Genomic DNA, 20856 nt, shown 5'->3' on the forward strand with positions numbered 1-20856 from the left:
ATGTGGCCATGTTGCATTTCTAAATGCTCATGCCCACTTAATTAAGATTCACAAGGGAGAGAGGGCTCTTCCTTATCAGAGTGGGTGAACTCAAAAGAGAGCACTCTCCAAGCTTGCCCTGCCTCTGCACGCCTACATCCATTCCAATCACCTCCCAATTTCCTGCTGCTTCCATTTCCTAACCTAAAACATTTCTCAAGAATCAGGTGAACTTCATAGGATTTGGTTTGGCATAAAATGCTACAGCATCAAAATGCACATCTGATTTTAATTCTCCAAATCTGTTTCCATCATCATAATAAAGCTGTGTCTTTTAATATAATACCTTTCTTCTAGAAGCTCAGGGAGATTTATGGACATTTTCTCATTACACAATAAGTAATTATCCTAAGAGATAAGTGGGCAATTTTTTTCATTTTATACACTGAATAAGACCCATTTCTCAGCAATTCCAGAGACAGACCCACTGTTTAAAGCAAGGGATTTCACATTATTTTTAACTATGAATCCCTTCACTTTCTCGTTAATGCCAGTACACATGTCAGAATTACTCTGACTACTCCATAATGGCATGGTTCATCGAAGTCTAAATACAAAATTCATCTCCACACTGGCCAATTTTTAGTGCCTCCGAAGTATCGGACTCCCTGACATTTTTGCACATATTTTTCCCTTTTCCTTCCATAATCCCCTTAACCTTGTCAACTCCTTCTCATCCTTCCAATCCCAGCTCCAGAATCCCTCCCTCAGACCAAACTTCCTGATCTTCAGCCTCCAATCTAGCCCCAAATCTTGTGATAAATGCTCTGATATCTTTCACATGGTACCTCTCCAAAAATGTCCAATAATGCCTCCTTCTTGACATTCATGCCCTTGTGTGATAGCATCCCCTTAAGTGTGAACTGGATTTAGTGACATGGCTGGAGTAGCACAGGTAATGAATGTCACCTCCAAGATTAGGTGACCTGAAGCTTGTGGCTGCTAGCTTGGTCAACGACCCTTGCTCTCTCTTACACTTTACCTTCCTCCCTGAGGGAAGCTGGCAGCCATATTGTCAGTAACTTAAAGAAATTTTCATATGGTAGAAAGCAATATCTCTGACCAACAGCCAGTGGGGACTGGTGTCTGCTGACAGTTACATGAGTGAAAGTGATCCTTGAAAGCGATCCTTCGTTGAATGAGCGTTGAAATGCCACAGACCCACTGGGTTTGAATGAAGCTTTGTGGCAGATTCTGAACCAGCAGACCCAGCGAACTCACACCCATATTCCTGACCCAGAAACAGGGATAATATGTGCTTGTTATTTTATGCTAAGGTATGAGGTAAGTTGTTACATAGCAATAGATAATTCTCACAGCCCATCTATCTCTCCTTCAAAGCACTTATCACTGCTGTGATTTTATACATATCCATGCAGTTATTTGATTATTTTCTGTTCCCTCCTTGATTGCGAGTTCCATGAAGACAGCAACTCTGACTTTAACACAATGCTATCACATCTCCAACACAGCACCTTACAATGGCAAGTGCTCAATAAATGCCAGCTGAATGATTAGTTTATCTCAATCATCATCTTTTTCCCATAGCCAATCAAGCACTGCAAATAATAAACAAGAAGTGCATCTTCCACTTATCTGCCCATAGCCCCTCCCACCTCCTTCTCCCACACAGTGAACCATGAACCCAATATAGCTAACGTATGCCAGAGATTCTACTTTAGCCAAGTCTTCTCACATCCATGATCTCCTTTACTCACCCAGTCCATGCATTACAATTCCCCAACACCACCTTCAGAAGATCTCTCCCCTAGCCCAACCTTTCTCTGTTTTTTCCAAACCACCTTTTACATTGTAACCACCCTTGTTTTTCTGAAGCAGAGTGGCAATCATTTGAGGTTCCTTCCCCTAAATCTCCACCATTTCCCAATCTGGTATTATCCCATGCTCATATTATCATTCAAAGCCATGCAGAAACCCCCACCAAACCTTTCCAACAATTGGGAGCCAGCTTCATGGGAGACCTGACTTGATCACACCAGTTGGACTTTTGTCTGATTGTTCCAGGATTGCCCTGCTCCTTCCTATTTCTCTGCTAAATTCTGCTTATCCTATAAAGAGCTGCTCAGACTCCACCTTCTCCATAAGACCTTCCCATAACTCCCATGAGAAATTCTCTCCTCTTCTGCTGTGGTTACCACAGTGGTAACCACACAATGGTTTTCCATTGGAGCACTAACCAAACTTGGTTAAAGCACCAGTGTGTGCATTCCTACGAGCCTGCGGACACCTTGGGGACAGAGACCATGTCTCATCATTTTGTCATGTGCAATGCCTGCCACATGGCTCGGGAAAGGCTCCCTGGATGTGATCAAATTACTATGGGGAAAGAACATATATTTACGAGTGGCTTTTTATCCTCAAAATGCTGCTGGAAAGACAGATTATTAAATCAGTGGCCTTATTTTTTAAAGTTAATACCACAAACCACCTTTGAAGCCAAGAAAAAGATGTGATTGGGGAAATAAATCGGTACCTTTAATCCTCCACTGGGTTTGGGAAAACAACAAAATGCCAGCTTCCACCAGATCGCTCCTTTTTAATTAAAAGTTAGCTGGATTCTTTGGGTGCACTCAACTTTCTGGTCATGCCGACAGAAAATAACCAGCACCATTCACACCCCATCCCCAGTCCTCCCAAGCCCACTCCTGGAGTTGGGCAACCTTTGGGGGTGGCATACACTTCGACTGTTTGCTCTGTGTTCATAATTAGATTGTCTAGACAGGAGATGTTGCTGGAGCAATAGGAAAATATTTTACAAGGTGTTCCCCAGAACCACGCTTATAACAGTGATTAGAACGTACTTTCAGACGCAAAGCCAGCAGAATGGACCTGGGCCATGAGCCTGTTCTGCCAGAGCAGAGCAGAGGCTCTTTGAAGCTGTTGTCTGAGGAAGAAAAGCCAAATTAGAACTCTCCAGTCACAGAGCAGCTTTCTGGCCTTTGGATCTAAGGGAGCATGACTGAGGAGAGGGAGTCATGCCTGGGATGCCTGCTTCTGCTGTCCAGTCTGACCCAAAGGTAGCAGGGAGGCTCCTTGCAGCTGTTTGCACGCAGTCTCTGCACGCAGCATGAGGGATGACCCTGCTCACGGAGTCCCTAGTCTGGCTTCCGTGCCATGGCCTGTCCCTTGTGCTTTGCAGAATGTAAATGTTTTACAGCGTAGAGAGATAAATGGGCAATGTCTACTCTTGCAGGAAGACATTTCTTGGGTTGACCTTCCAGCTCAGCTTTTGTTGACCTATCAAGGTGACAGCAACAATATTCTCCAGCAGAAAATCCCTTTAGAGGCATTTTTCACAGACATAATTGATTAGATAAAATCTCTTAGACCCCTAAGATGAATGACATTGGGAAAATTGCTACAACAATAGAGTATCATAAAAGCACAGCATATCAAGACCAAATAATAATAATAATAGCAATAAAATGATGATGATTTTATGAATGAGTCAACTGAGACTCAGCAAGGGAGAAGACTTACATCAGGAAAGTGGGTCAAGGCCCAGGTCTCTGAATCCTAAACCAGAGTCTTTCTACCAATTCTATTATAGGCACTTGCTTGTCTGGAGGGCTTACTCCATGCTAGATATTTTTCTAAGTATTTATATGAATGATTTAATCCTCCACACAGACCAGTAAGATAGATGCTGTTATCCTCTCCAGTTTACAAATGAGGAGACATTGGCGAGGATTAGGATTGCTGAGTGAACTGTTCTTGGTCACTCAGATCTTGCACTGGCTCCCAGGCAGTCTGACTTCAGAACCAGCTCTCTAATCTCTAGACTGTATGCCCACTACCTCCTCATTACAGAGTTCAGTTGGAAACAGAGGCAAAGAAACAACCTATTTATTTTCAAAAATTACAATGCATTTGAGTGCTGGTAGGAATTAGTTATGTGACAAGGGAGGATTTGAAATCAGAGCAGTTCTCGTTTCATCCCTTGCCACCATCTGTTGACGTGATTAAATACAAGGCACTCCAATACTCTGAGTCTCACTTTCCTCCTCATTATTTCTTGCAGGTATATAAAAAAACGGAGAGTTGACAAGTAAATATGAATTTTTAGAAGTCTTTAAGGGGCAACTTACTTTATTCTAGCACTTTACAATTTATAAAACACTTTACATTCATCATTTAAATCTACCATGTCCTGTGAATTAGGCCTGTAAGGGATTTTTGATATTGACATTTTCTAGAGTGGAAATCGAGAGCCCAAGAATTAAAGTGAATTATCCAAATTCAAACAGCAAAATATTGACGTGATTAAGAGTAGTCATGGCTTTAACCTTATGTTTAATTCTCATAGAAGCCTAGTCTTCTCTTTTCTGAGAGATTTCAGACATGAGAGGATTATGAAAATTCATTTTTAATTAAAATTGGGGAATGAATCTAATTATGATAAAATTAAGATTAGGGTTCCCATTTCAGTTAAGGAACCATGACAAATGATATGGGCCAGCAACTCTTTACCACAGAGGATAACCAGGCCTTCCAGCATTTCCTGGTTTTGTCTCTGGTGAATGCTCTAATTCCAGGAATCTGCCTTTATCTCACGGATGAAGGATCCATAACCTTTAGTTGTCTTATGCCATCATCTCCTCCCTTCACATTAAGTCAAAGGCAAACAGTGAATAAAACAAAACAACCCTGTTTTATAAGCACCAGTGTGTGGGATGTGCTGGCACATGTCTGCTGAGTCTCTACAGTCCTTTTCACGGCTTCTTGAGAAAAGCAGAAGTAACATTAACAGGAGAGGTTATCTTCATCCAGAGAAGATGGAAAGAGAAGAGGGGATGAAAAAGCAGAGGCAGGGGCAGAGGCAGAGAAACAGGAGTGGAAGGGAAAGAAAGAGAAAGAAAGAAAATATTGCTCATGCAAAGAAAAGGACAGGCTGGAATTGATTTTGAAAGTTAACGCTTCTACTACACAGGGATGGAGCTTGAATGACCCTTTTAACCTCACTTTATCTTCCACATGTAGTTAACCTGCCCTACTTAGTCTTGGGTGTTGAAAGTCAAATAGCAGAGGGGAGGTAAAACACTTGGTAAAGATTGTCAGCATTACCACCTTTAGCCAGCAGGTGCTAATGATAAAGCATTGCATTTTCTTACAAGTGAATTTGCTCAGACTCGATCCAAATGTTCCTCCTGAGTCAGCTTATGATTATTGAGCAGCTGACTTTGCCTTACCTCTTTCTCCTTCCTCTGCCAGCTGCTTCCTGACCTCTGACCTCATCACAGTGACTTAATGCCCAGTCAAGAAGGGCCAACTGACTTGGTAACAAAGATCGCAATCAAATTAATCTACTTTATTCCAAAGCTTTTTATCTGAGAGAGAATCAGAACTTGTTAACACTCAATATCTATACAGCATATTAAAATTGCTTTCAAACTATCTCATTAGAGTCTTACAATAAGTCTGTTAATGAAGCAGAATGATGTTTAATGCTACCTTTGGGTAGATGAGGAAACAAAGTTAACAGTTGTAAAATTGGGGATGAAAACCAGGATTCTACCTGTAACCCAGAAATCTGCTACGGAGGTTTGCTAAGAAAACTGAGCAGGGCTTAAAAAAATCCCTCATCATGCTGTTCCTACTTCTGGGTGCCCAAGGGAAGCCCTTTAACATTTACCAGCATGCCAGGGGCTGGCGCAGCTCAGCTCTCTCATTCTAACCCCTGCATACATATCTGGAAAAAGCCACACAAGTTAATTAGGAAAGCTGGAATTACATCAATTCTCTGTGGTAATAATTGGGTGCCTCATGGGAAATAAAATAAAATATTCCATAAAAATAATTTTTTTCTGATAAAAACTAATGAAAGAAGGGAGGTCAAGGATGGAAAAATGTGGGAATATTATGAATATGCAGATTACTTATCTTTAGGAATGAAGTTTTAATATACCCTAAGATGGCACATGAAAAGGAAGAATATTATTTAAGTAAATAACCATTAAAGGAGCTAAAAGTGTTATGAAAGCAGCCTTTTAAAAAATGAACGAATGATGGCGAATTAAAAAGAGATGAAAGGGGTTGTTAATGTAAATAGATTTATATTAAAAATTCAATAGATGACATTCAAAAAGATAAGATCAAGAATGCTATGTTAAGTTATACTCACAAACATTTGTATAAAAAAACGATAAATCTTCTATGTTAAAAGAAAAATACACTCAAGGCCTCCTCCCCAGTGGCGCAGGGGTTTAAGCGCAACACTGTGAAGCTGTCCACAGCCTCCGCAGCACTGGTTCAATTCCCGGCTGGCCAGGGAGAATCCCACATTGTGAGGCAGACCTCTCCTGCCTCACCCACTGCTCCCCTCAGCAATGTATTTCAGTCAGTCTGCCTGTTCTGTTCCCCACTCTATCTCTGGTGAATCCTCTCACCCTCCCGCACATGTGGACTGTACCCCAGCTCTTGTATAAATAAAAATAAGTCTTTTAAAAAAATACATTCAATGGAAAGCAAAAGAAATATAGAAAATATAGTAATTTAATTTGTAAAACTACAACAATATGGAAATCAAGATAGCAGAATTAATACCACAAATGTTGTCAATATATGTAAATAGGATCATAATAAAGACCCCCAGGTTGAATCACAAAGAAAATTCAATCACATACCTAATAAAAGAACACATGAAAAACAAAGAGACTCAAAGTTTAAAGTAAAAAAATAGGCAAAAAATATATGAGGAAAATTCAGAGAAAAAGAATTTGCAATACTCAGCCAATAAGACTAAAAATAGATTAAAACTTAAAGGGGATAAGCTATATAATGAAAAATTATATAATCTAAAATAAAGATTCAATATTTATAAATGATTCTATATCAAACAATACAATATCAACATTCATGATATAAAGTCACAAAAGTAGAATTACAAGATAAGAGTCATATAATGAAACATTTAATTCTCCTCTCAGTTTATAGCCAATCAGGTAGCCAAAAAATAATTTAATAAATAAATAGGGAAAAACAGAGAAAAATAAATAAATAACAATAGTTTATCTAAGTGCCACTTATTGAATTTTTCATGTGTAAAGAATATGACATCAAAAGGAAACTTGAATCTTCTGGAATAAATGATAAGCATTCAGAAATGAAACCTTTGCATAAATATAATACTTTTTTTTATCCTGTTTGGTTTGAATACACATGATTTCTCAAAATAAAATTTTTATTTTCATATAAAATTTTAAATGCACATAAAAGTGATAAACCTAAATGGATCTCTATATATAGTATACATTTTAAAATTTTGTACATATTGCAATGTCTTGACATCTGAAAAATAAAATCCTCTGGCTGGGAAGAACCTGACTCTCTTGGGGGCTAGCCTATTCAGAGAGAGCTAGTTCAGCCCAGGGCACAACATTGATATGCAAATTTAACAGTCAAGAGCCAGGCCCCACTCTGGTCTAAATACACAATAAGGAAATATTTCTCTGTCCTAATCATTCCAGGATCAGGTACTAGGCAACAAGGAATCACCCTTAAGAAATAAAGCTTACCAAAAGTATTCAAAATAGCCAATCCTAACCTGTTTTTCTTTTCTTGCCTTGTTTTTCCTATGGAAAATCCAATAAAGGTCATGGTCTTGGTTCTCTCCTAGCCCCAGCCACTTCTGTCTCTTGACAAGCACTGGTGCCTCCCTCCCCCGGTCCCCTGCATGGCTGGTGGTGAGCCCTTTTCTCAGATCACTGAGTCCAGTAAATTTACTTCTTCCAAGTCTTATTCTTGTTTTCTCATGTGGCCACACAGAATCCCTCAGACTATATCCAATATTTTCATTCTTAAAATAATATGATTAAAATATTTCTGTTTTACCTATATGGGATACTATGATAATAGCTCAAAGTAACCTGTGAATATTAAGTACATATAATTCTAGCACAGTGGTGTTCAATCTACAGTGATTTTGCCCCTGACCATTTCTCAAGGTCTGAGGACATTTTGATTGCCATAGCAGAGGCAAGATGCTACTGGCATCTAGTGAGTAGAGACCAGGAAAACTGCTAATGACCCCACAGTACACAGAATAGCTTCCCACATGAAAAAATTATCCTGCCCAAAATGGAAATAATTCAGAGATTGAGATACTGCCCTAAAGTGACCACAAAATTATACAAAATGTTACAGCTAAAATACCAATAGGCACATTAAAATTGAATTATGATGAATGTTTAAAACATTCAAGAAGTTTGAAAAGAGAATAGTAAAATAAGACATCAGAAGGGAAACAGAAAAAGAATAGGTGAGATTAACTTCAATCATATCAAAGTTATATAAAATGTAAGGGTCTAAACTCTCCCCTTAAAAGATAGAGGTTATCAGAATTAATTAATTATTTGACACGATTTTGTGATCCCCACAAGAAATGCATTTTAAGTACAATGATAGAGACTGATGGAGGATGGAAACTAGTCTTCTGGTGCTTACCATGGTGTCATATTGCATAGATGTTGAATTTAATTTGGGACACCTGAAACCTATATAATGTCACATACCAATGTTATGTTAAAAAGACTAAAAATAAAAAAATAAAAGATGGAGATAGGAAATGGATAAAAATATACACATTGTGTAAAAAAAGTATAAAATATATACAAATGATAAAGTGGCTATGATATTAAATATAAAAATAGGCTCAAAACATAAAGAATTGCCAGAGAAAAGGAGGAGTATTTCATAATGATAAAGGTTCACTTCATCAAGAAGACATACCTTTCAAAAATGTGTATGTAACTAATAATGAGCTTTGAAAACACATGAAACAAAAATTAATAAAAGAAATGAGAAAATATAACAGTGATAGATATTAACATTTTTTCTTTCCTGTTAGGATATTATATAAAATCCAGTAAAATCATAGATCATTTAAATAACAGTATCAAAAACAATGAGCTACTTGATATTTATAGAAAGCTACATTTTGAATTATTTTCAAATGTATTTGGTATATTCACAAAGATATACTATTGTTTCATCACTAGAACAAATCACACTATATTTACAAGAATTACTATCCATGACATAAAAATTCAGTAATATTAAAATATCTACGAAAGTTGAAAATAGTTGGAAATTAAACATTACACCTTCTAAAATATACATGGATCTATAAACATGAAATTATAAAATTCATTGAAGAAAAAGTAGACATAACCCTCCATGGCATTGGCTTCAGAGATGTCTTGGGGGTTTGTATCCAATGGCGAGAGAAGCAAAAGAAAATATGAACAAATGGTATTATGCCTAACTATAAAGCTTCTGTGTGGCGAAAGAAATTCAATAAAACACAAAGACACTAGCTGAATAGGGGGAAATATTTGCACAACATAATCTGCAAAGTGTTGATATCCAAAATATATAAAGAACATATGCAACTCAACAAAAAGAAAGCAACCCAATCAAAAAAAATGGGCAAAGAGCTTCTGTAAAGGAGACATACAGATCAGAGGTGCAGGGGGTGAGAGGATTCACCAGAGAGAGTGGGGGGCAGAATAGATGGTTCTACTGAAATACACTGCTGAGGGGAGCAGTGGGCGAGAGAGGAGTGATCTGCTGCACCATGTGGGTTAGCTCCCTGGCCGGCCCAGGATGGAACTCCTGCTGCAGTGGCTGGCAATAACTTGACAGAGCTGTCTTTAATCCCTGTGCTGCCAGGGAGGCCCTGTTCTTAAACTTTTGTTTTCCTTCTTTGACTGACTTCTACACAATGTCAAATATTGTCTCAAGTGCTTCTCAAGCAAAGCTTCTCTGGATATCTAATGGTTCCCAATAAAGTATACTATGCTTTCTTCTCAAAAAAAAAAAACAAAAAACAAATTAGGTTAAGAATATTTCCTTAAGGGCCTCCCCTGGTGGCGCAGCAAGGCTGCCCGCAGCCTCTATCCACAGCCTCTGCCCGCACCCTCTCTGGTGGCCGGTTTATCCCCGACCACCAGAGAGGGTCCCACATGGTGCAGCAGACCTCTCCTGCCGCGCCCACAGCTCCCCTCAGCAGTGTACTTCGTCAGTCTGCCTGTTCTGTTCCCTGCTCTGGCTCTGGTGAATTCTCTCACCCTCCCATGCTTCTGACTGTACCCAGTGCTTGTATAAATAAATAAATAAATCTTAAAAAAAAAAATCAAGTACAGTGTTGTCAACCAACAATACCACAATAAAAAAAAAAGAGTATTTCCTTAATATGTTCACCGTTCACTCCAGTTTATATTTAACCATTTGCTTGTTAGATTCTCATATTAAAATGCAAATTTATTTAAATTTCTATCCCTACTGCCTGACCTAGTGTAGGAACTCAATGATAGTTTGATGAATTCAACTGTAGAGCTTCACTGCTTTCCCCTGGGTTCTCCCTGCTTTGCCTTTGTGCCCAAGTCCCCCCCCCCCGCCCCCCGTCAGTCCCCAGCCAAACACATTGTGCACTTTCCCAAGTCTAAGACCACAGACTCACTTGTTCAGTGACAACTCAGGGAAGGCAAACTTGCCCAGGCAGATGCGATAGAGACAGCTCAGGGGAACCCGCTGCATCTGCACACAACTGAGCATGATGAAGTCATATTTGCAGATGAGAAGAGTCTTGTCTGTGACCATCAATACCCTCTCCTTCTCATTATTCCAGTGGTCGATCCTGTAGGAATCATCACAGGGAAGAAAAGTTGATGTAATTTTCCCAAGTAAAATATAATGGCTTTCAAATGTGCTTCATTGAGAGTTAAAAGGTAGTTCAACTATATTAAGTTCTCTGCTAAAAATCCTAACCTATCCTTTCCCCTGTACATGTTCATTCTAGATGATGCACACCTGAAACTCATATAATACAATGTTACTTTGATAAGAATTGAACTAAATTAAAAAAAATAATAATGGCATTCATTGAACAATTTCTACTAACACAGAACATAGTGAAGTTTGATCAGCTCAGAAGAAAGAGGGGCTGAAGACTATCTAATGCCATTCCCTCTGTTTTAGTCTGACCCCACAACCTAAGCGATGAAGGGAGGTGGAGATTACGGGAAATGTTTTATGACCACAGAGATCAGAGATCACTACCATCCATACCCATGATAGGATCCATTAAGGGTATTGAAAGTATATGTCATGTTAGCAACCAATTAATTCATGAGCCTTTATATCTTCCCAGAATAGATCAGAATAGCAAAATACAGAGGGTAGAGCAATTCCAATGAGTGCTGACTGAGCATCATTCCTATGTGTAAGTATGTGTGTGGAGGGAGTATGTGTGTGTTTGTGTGTGTATGTGTGTTCGTGTGTGTGTTCCATAGGGCAGAGATTGTGTCCGTTGGACTACTCATTCATTCAATGCCTTTCAATTAGCCTGCCCTAAGTAAAGATCGGTTGAGAGAACAGATGAATCCCAATCATAATCATTTTGGAACCCTTTGCACTAAGTAAGGGCATGGGTGGGGGCTTCCAGCTCTGTCACTTACTCTGTAAGAATGGACATTAAACCTAACTATGCTCATGTCCTCTTTCTCTGAAATGTAGACAACAGTAGTACTTAACTCATAATTTTCAGGAGAGCATGAAGGGAAATAATTCTCAGTTTGTGCTCCTCAAATTAGCTGTTACTATCACTGGCAGGGACCTAAGTTACTAAGTGAACGTGGGTAACCTGAATATGTCACATTCCTCAGTGTAATACAAAGGCAGAAGATACACAAGAATAAGTAGGAGTTAATTCGTGGCTAAAGGAACAAAGGAGATATGAAGGAAGTAAAAAGAAAAGATGAAGGTGCACAAAGGAGAAAGAGAGGAAGAAAAGAAAGCTGAGATCATTGATGAAGGCATGATTTCATGAAAGCCATTTTGTATTTATAAATACTCACTCCACATCGCTCCACAACCCTTTGGAGGTTATATCCAAAGTCTCTGAGCCAGAATAAAATAGTAGAGTTAGCAGGTAGTCGATGGTAGAGATAATAGTGATGCAGAGTCTGCAGGATTTGGTTTAAATCTTGGTTCCTCAGTTTCTAGTCACTTCAACATTCTGCAATACTCAATCCCTCCACTGAGGGAGGAGGGGTGCTTGATAATCTATTTAACACTCTCAGCCTTAGTCAGAAAGAGACGGGGATTCTGAAATGTCTTATCAAATATCTACATAAATTTCTCTAAATAGATTGCATCTACTTAGCAGCAAGTTATAAGCTGCTGCCTAATAAACCAGACTTGTTTTTAGTATATAAAAAACTGCAGCTTTTGGTTGAATGGTTTTACTGAAAATGTCAGCACTCCATAATGAGATTTATTTTAAAAGGTAAAGGATTTGGGGGAAAAGAGAATTCTTTTTAGGAACACACAGTGCTCTGCTATGACACAGAATCTGCATAATTTACATGTCGGGAAAGTCTGAATTCAAGTAAACACACAGGTTTATAAATAATTTGGGTCCATTTCCTCCAACTCCTGGGTGGTATATTTATTTATTTGGACTTTTATCATACTTTTTTCCCCTCCAAAGAACTCATGGAGAAAACATTGAATCTAATATTCCTAATATTAAATAAGTGAAATTTGGTGATAATAGTCACAACAAACTTAAGACATAAGAATACTGAATTGTTTGCAAAGCTTGTGGGATTTAAAAGCCCTTGAATATCAATGCTCTCAATTATGACCCTCATTTTATTTTTTATTCAAATTTTATTTTTATATTCCCCATACAATTACAACCCCCTTATTTTGACTCCAAGCCCTCCTTTCCCCCCACCCCCCACCCATCATAGAGTGTCTCTGGTTCATAGTTGTTTGTTGATTTTGATATTTTCTTTCTTATAGTTATTCTTTTTCCTGGTCCCTTATTTAAGTTTTCTAGATTCCTGCTATGAGTGAGACCATCCGGTATTTTTCTTTTTCTTCCTGGCTTATTTCGCTGAGCATGATCCCTTCCAGCTCCATCCATGTTGCTGCAAATTGCATGTGTTTATCTTTATTGAATGCTGAGTAATATTCCATGGTGTATATGTACCACATCTTCTTGATCCAGTCATCTATTTTTGGGCATTTGGGTTGTTTCCAAAGCTTAGCTATTGTAAACAGTGCTGCTATAAACATAGGGGTGCAGGTGCTCTTTGGAATTGATGTTTCTGTGTCCTTTGGGTAAATACCTAGGAGTGGAATTGCTGGATCATATGGAAGCTCTATGTTTAGTAGGTCCAGAAATCTCCACACAGCTCTCCATAGTGGTTGGACCAGTTTGCACTCCCACCAACAGTGCAGGAGAGTTCCTTTTTATAATCCTCATTTTAAAACAAGAAAACTAAAGTCCTGAGACCCTTAAAATGACTTGCCCACTGTTTACACAAGCAGTTGTGTATGTACCTGAAACAGGCATGAAGACATCAAATCCAGGCAGTGTTGGCTTTCTCCTCATTACCACCCATGTTCAAATAAAAGACCCTTCAGTGTGGTGTTTAAATGTGATAAAACATGGGTGTGCAATTGTATGGGGAATATAAAAAACATACTTCTGACAGGAGTTGATGTACTTCTAGATATCACTCTTGGAAGTGTTCTTTCAAACACTCATGACTGTCCCTTCCACACTGTGTTCTCTTCCAGTGTCCCCCATCTTGAGGAAGACCCCTCCTTCCATCCTGTTTTGTTAGCTAGAGTCGTGGGAGCCATTCTAGACAGCACATGCTGTTGCATCCACTCATTTGCCAAGTCCTAAACATCTTACTCACAAAACAGCTCTCAAAATCACATATTCCACTGCTGCTCCCCTCAGCAGTGTACTTCGGTCCTGCCTGCTCTGCTCCCTGCTCTGGCTCTGGTGAGTTCTCTCACCCTCCCGTGCTTCTGACTGTGCCCAGTGCTTGTATAAATAAACAGATAAATCTTTAAAAAAAAAAAAATCACATATTCCATTCTACCTCAATTTCATCGTCCTGATCTAGTTTTCCCTTATCTCCTGCCTGCTCCATCATAATCACCCTCTCACTATATTCGAGCAATAACCTCCTTGACCTGATTGACCTACATTTACTCTTGTTCCTGTGCAACCTCCTCACCATGCTAAAATGAGGTGGACCTTTCAAAACAAAACACACACGCACAAATATAGCCTTAATTCCCTGTCCCCTCGCGGAGCGGCAGTGTTGGAAGTGGTGCAGGATGAGGAAAAGATTACTCAAAGCTGTGAGGATGAATGAGAAGCCTAGAGGGGCTACACTGGAAGTATGTGCAGCCTGACCCAAAGGCAGTCTCCTACTTCTTAGCGTTGAGTACAAAGGTGGGGTAAGTACACAGGGAGTGTACATGCTTGGGGTAAGTAGTTTTTGGGGACATAAACTAGGGTGGAATGACCAGGGGATATATTGCCTCGGGCGAGGGGCAGGGGGAGCTCCATTATTCCTGCCAGTCTTAACATACTATCTCTGTTCTAATTTCTGCCTGCCGTTTTCAGCAGATACTGGTTTCCCTGTATGTTCCTCATACCAGGACTTTTGCCAACGGTGAGAGGCCCCCTGCATCACCCTACACCTGAGAACTAGGGACCTGGGGATCCCACAACTCAATAATTCCCACAGCTCAATAATTCCCTTGACCTTTTATGAGAAACGATAGAAATTCATCATTTGGTCTACGAAGTTTTGCAGCATCAGGTCCCAACTACTTCTTCAGCCTCATTTCAGGCCAAGTCTCTCTATTCCGTTCTCCTTGACATTCTTTTAGTTAACTCATGGAGAGCTCAGACTCTGGCAAGTCTTCCCAGACCTCTGTCTACTTACCTTCATTCTTATATCCACTTTCATGAAACTGCATATTTCTCTTTGTCCTTATTCCAGCTGCAATTTTAAAGCTATTCCTTTCTATGATTGCCAAATTAATGCCTATCTCCTCTCCTGAGACAGTCAGTTTTCAGCATTGTGTCTCCAAGTTTGTAAATGTCCAAAAGTATTTCTGAAATGAATTATTGAAGAATGAATAATCTTTGTGCTATGCTGCCGATATGCCTTAGTTCATGCTGTTTGTGGAATCTGATCCTCAGATTTATATATTGAAATATACATAAAATAGCACATTTTCAAAAAATAATCAGAAACAGTGGGAAAATATTCATGCCAAAATTGTGGGAAAGTAGGATGTTACCTTTAAGTATACTTCCAATTTTGTAACAACAAAGAAAACACAGATTAAAATGTTAACACTTATTATTTCTGAGTGGTGATATTTCAGGTGCCTTTTATTTCATTTCTTTTTTTTTTTAGTTTTATTAAAGTGCACTGACTTAAAACATTAATTATACTTAAGGTATAAAGCATTATAACTTGACCAGGGTATGGTCCATATCATGATTGTCACCAAAGCCTAATTTCCATCTACCCCTATACAATTGATCCCCTGTACCCAACGACTCACTTCCAATCCCCTTTCCCCTATGATAACCACCATTTTGTTTTTATAATCTAAGAGTTTGTTTTTTATTTGCTTGTTTTGTTTTGATCTTCCACAAATGAGTGCAATCATAAGGATTTTATCTTTTTCTGCCTGATCTATTTCATTCAGCATAATCCCCTCCAATTCCATCCATGTTGTCACAAATGCCAAAATGAGATTTTCAGTTTCTTGGGATGACAACAGTTTCACCAGCAGAGGGCAACAGCGAACTAACAATGACAGGCAGAACACATCAGAGCAAGTTTCAAGGACCCTCACCCAATTACACATATCCCAGATGCCTTTCCAGTGGCTCCCCATCCTATGCCTAACAATGCTTTCAGTTGCTCTTTTAAGGCTGTGTCATATTAATTTGTGGTTTGGAAATGATTTCCTTCATAAAAGATTTTCTTCTAATATTATCTCCCTACCACACAAAACAGCTTCAGCCACAAACGTGCGTGTGCGTACATACCCACAAACACACACACCCCCCACTCTGTAGACAACTTCCCTGATATTGAATAAAGTGACTACACCTGATTTACAAATTAATCTTCCTTCACATACCCCTTCAGCCTTGTAGCATAGCCCAGGCCCTGAAAGAAGTCAGCATATTGGCTAGCCAGAAACCATCAGTCCAGGAGGAAAGTTCTGAATCATTCATTCCACACATATTCCCTGAGCATCCACTAGTTCCTGGACCTGAAGAGAATCCAATTTGGGTTTACGCTTCAAACACAAACAGATGAAAAATGCATGGCAGTGAAGCAAAGCAATTTCCCTCTCCCTGAAGTAAGTGAAGTCATAGACAAGCTTTAGCTGTATAAGCTACACACAATTCTTTCAATCATTTGGCCACTCTTTCCCTGAGTCTCTTCAATTTGTTTAAAATGGGGTCTCTAACTAAACACAATGTTCTAACAAAAACCTGATGTCCACGAACTTGCCCAGTTCCCAAGTGTCCTGACTTGAAATCCTATGGTTCATTTACCTCCTCACCACCACATTCAGTCAGTCCTGTGCCAGACTCTGAGCTAGCTATTGGGAATACTGGGAAATACACCCAACTCTTATGGAAAACACAGTTCTCTAGGAGGTGAGATCACATAGGGAAGAGTTAAGAAGCCACCTAAAGGTGTGATGAGATTTGATAATAACACACGTCTGTAAGTCTACAGACTCAAGTCTCTAGATTCCCAGCCCATTGCGTACAGGCCTGAGACAAAGAAACTTCAGGCACTTATTTGATGCCCATGAAGAACTTTCTCTTATAATACTTCATTGCCAGCTGTTTGGTAAAGACCTTAGTGTTGGAGAAGCACAAGTTGCAAAATATAGATGACCCTTTCGACTGTACAGAAAGGAAGACCTCAGGATAATTCATCCATTTCTTCAACACTTCTTTATTGTGTTTCAATGCAAAACAGACAGAGTCTCTCCATAAACCACAGACAGGACAGACCTATAAACATCCACATATGTATCCACAAAGACTGTATTTTCTTCAGTATGATAATTTCCACCATGGAGTTTCATGGAAATCCAGTTGATTACAGAAAAGAAAACAATCATTTTTTTCCCCAGAAAGCAAAAGTGTTTATAAGCCCTAAAAATATAATGGAAACTAAAAAAAAATCTATTTTAGTTGGAAAGCTATACATATGTAATTTATGTTTATGTGTGTATACATGTATTTACACATATGTGTGATATGCACGTGTGTGTAATATATCAGACCTGAAACTTCTGTGATTTAATATACGAATAGTTGCTATGAATTGTTTCTTAATTAAATAATAAAAGCTTCCATTTACTGATGTCTTCTCTGGATTAGGTATTATGAACATATTGTCTCTTTTAATATTCACCAATCGATCCTGGTTGAGGTGAGGAAACTGAGTCTCAGAAGTTGATTTTGTGTCCCTCCAAAATCAAGTCTATAGTATTTTGTCATAGCAGCCTGAGCTGACCAACACAGGCTAGCTTGTTCTAAATAACTTTGTCAGGATTCATCCTAGGCATGTTTTTCTTTAAACTCTTCAGCTCTCTATTTTACCAAACCTCCAACCAATGGGTTAGGTAATGAAATATCTCCATTTAATCAACAAATAATGAGTAGTGTTCATGCTATATTAAAGACAGTATATAGGTGTTCATAAAGTCCTTGATGATGGTCCCTGCTCTTATGAAAATTAAAATCTAATGTGGGAGTAAGATAAGTAAATTATTATTACAGTAAAGAGCAATAAATAATAAGATGCAAATTTGAATGCAGTACTCTCAAAATCATTGGCTAACATTTACTGAATGCTTACATTGAGTTTTTACTCTAAGTGCGTCACATGGATGACTTCAACTCAGCTCACAGCAACCTTGTGAGGAAGGGAGCATCATTATTGCAACTTTACAGTTGAGGAACTAAAACTTTAAAAGATTAAATAACTTCCCCAAAGTCATACAGTCAGTAGTTTTGAAACTGGAATTCAAACTGAGGGAGTCTTCTTTCATGCTTTTCACTAACTGCTTTGCTCTACAGAAAGGAATCTAAACCCATGTACAAAGTCAGGCCAGGCTCTACATGCAGCATGCTATCAAAAGGGATTGAAGGATGGGCAGGAGAGAGCTTGATGCAGAAGGTAGACAAAGTAATTACTTTTAGAAAGAGGGAATGACATGCACAAGGACGTGTATGTGAAAACATGTACAAGAACATGTAGAGGATGACTTACGAGATGAAAGATGTTTTTGGAGTCTGTGGATTTGGAGTGCGGGGTCCTTGGGTTCACTCTGGGAAAGGTTTCACCAGAGTTCCCCTTTCAATAGCACGAGGCAAGTTTCCCAGGTAAGTTTCTCCATGAGACAGAGACGTTAGTTATATTTAAAGAGCAGGTTTATTAGGGAAAGGGGCAGAAGAATGAAGGACACTTGCATAGACACAAGCAGGAGAAAGAGGTGCCCCAAAGGGACAGGTTTGCATGCAGGCGGGCGGCCTTGAGGAGAGCTGCGGGCAGGTAGGAGGCTGCTGTCCTGCAAAGGGAGAGAGCTGGTGAAAGAAGCACCTGCATAGTCACAGGTGAGCAGCAGTTAGGTTTTATCATCTTCAGGGAGGGGCTCATCTTTGTGGGTTGATGGTTTGTGCTCTTGACACTCCCTATAGCAGTCTGATAGTTTTTGGGTGTTGTGCCTCCTGATCTGGGCTTTGATGCCTAAGGGTTTTGATTTCTGTAACTGGGTTAATGGCTTACACTAATCCCCTCTACCCCTATCTCCTTGTGTGAGTTAGTTTCTTGACCTTGTATCTCCTTTCCAGTTTTTCTATTCTTGTCCTCCATCATTTGCATAGAATACAAATGAAAATTGTGAAAACAGGATTACGCTAAAAATGGAGGATGGGGGCAAAGGAGTGGCTCCCTAGTGGCACAAAGGGTTAAGTCTCAGTGCTATGAAGCAATTGCAGCCACTGCAGCACAAGTTTGATACCTGTCCAGGAAGCTATGCACATGGCACAGCACAGCAGACCTCTCCTGTCTCGCCCACTGATCCCCTCAGCAGTGTATTTCAGTGGATTTGCCTGTTCTGCTCCCCACTCTGTCTCTGATGAATCCTCCCATCATCCTGGACCTCTGGCCTGTATGCCAGTTCTTTTCTTTTTTTTTTTTTTAAATAGAGGCATGTTTTATTTATTTATTTGTTTGTTTGTTTGTTTGTTTGTTTATACATGCACTGGGTACAGTCAGAAGCAGCGGGAGGGTGAGAGAATACACCAGAGCCAGAGCGGGGAGCAGAGCAGGCAGAAGGACCGAAGTACACTGCTGAGGGGAGCAGCGGGCGGCAGGAGAGGTCTGCGCGCCATGTGGGCCCCTCCTCCAGTGGCCGGGGAGCAGCCGGGGATCGAACCGGCGCGGCAGAGGCCGCGGGCAGCTTCGCAACCCAGCGCTCAACCGCTGCGCCACCGGGGAGGCCCCGTATGCCAGTTCTTATATGCATAAATAAATAAATCTTAAAAAAAAATTTAAATGGAGGATAGCACCCACAAAGATTCTGATTCAGGTTTTCTGAGATGAAATCCCAGGCATTATACCCTTTCAAAAGTTATGCAATGGCAGAACTAAGATTCTGGCCATAGTGTTTTCAGGAGTCAATGGAAGAATCTGAGTCACATCTACCGCACAGTTTTCAGTCACTCAGGCAGACCTTCTTCGACTCTAGAGCTGAAGAATTTTTTGGTGGCACAGGAAAAATATGTGTGGATTTACCCAGCAGTCCAGATTGGAATGCCTCAGGTTATTCCTACCCTCACTTTATCAAAAGCTTTTTAAACTTCAGAATGAAGCTTCCTGTGCCACTTATTGCCCAGCCAGCATAACTCAGACTAGAGAGCACCGCTATCTCACATCTTAGTCTACCCTAGTCCTGGCACAGAGAATCTGCATCATGAAATTAGTTTCTTTTTTATGTCCTTTCCCTGAAAGCAAACTGAACTTGACCATCTTGTCAAGATTTCTAGTATCTTAAGATTCATTTAAACTAGAAAGTAGTCTTTTCCTTCTTATATTTTATCTTCCTCTTAGATTTCAAGAATTTGATTCCTGGGTAGTGGTGAGTTTTCCATCATACATGTCTGGAGTTAGAGATGCAGCTATGGCCCCCTATTTACTATAAGATCTTGCAAAAGGTACTTGCCATTTCTAAAATTCAGTTTCCACATCTCCACGAGGAAGAAAACAATAGTATATATCTCACAGGGTTGTTGTGAACCTAAAAGAGTATTATAGGACATGTGGAGTACAAGGTATAGTACAAAGTAGATATGAAATACTCGATTATTATAGGCTATTAACATGATAGCCATGATCACGAGAATAAGAAGGAGAGAAAGAGAGGGGGAGGACTCTTCCTAATTCCCCTTAAATATTTGTGCAACAATTTATTGAATTCCCAAATTAATTAATGGATGGATGGAATAAATACATTTAAAGAGAACTTAGACTTATTATTGTTCTCTGCTCTACAAAATATTTCTATTTTAATTTTCTAAAAATTAAAAGAGTAATCATTAATTACATACAATGTGAAAAGTCTGTCCTTTTGCCTCATTGTTTGACACAGTTGGATTTTTTTTTTCATGAAATTATAAGTTATGGGGCCTCCCCTGGTGGCGCAGCGATTGAACACTAGGCTGCGAAGCTTCCGGTAGCTTCTGCAGCTCCGGTTCGATCCCTGGGGCCGGGGATCCCAGGGGTGAGGGTCCCACATGGCGCGCAGACCTCTCCTGCCGCCCGCTGCTCCCCTCAGCAGTGTACTTCGGTCCTTCTGCCTGCTCTGCTCCCCGCTCTGGCTCTGGTGAATTCTCTCACCCTCCCATGCTTCTGACTATACCCA

At 39.6% G+C, this 20856-nt stretch overlaps 1 protein-coding gene across 1 annotated transcript in view; it reads right to left on the bottom strand.

Moving 5' to 3' along the window:
• The window catches only part of TPRG1 (tumor protein p63 regulated 1), a gene marked incomplete at both ends in the record, with an annotated part of 102939 nt that overhangs the window by 61770 nt on the left and 20313 nt on the right, over positions 1 to 20856 (bottom strand). The window contains one exon of the mRNA XM_084232507.1: positions 10520 to 10696. Within this exon, the coding sequence (XP_084088633.1) occupies positions 10520 to 10696 (177 nt within the window). The remainder of the gene's footprint in view (positions 1 to 10519; positions 10697 to 20856) is intronic.

The sequence above is a fragment of the Talpa europaea genome (genome assembly GCF_964194135.1).
Source record: "Talpa europaea genome assembly, chromosome: 4".
NCBI classification, from domain to species: domain Eukaryota; kingdom Metazoa; phylum Chordata; class Mammalia; order Eulipotyphla; family Talpidae; genus Talpa; species Talpa europaea.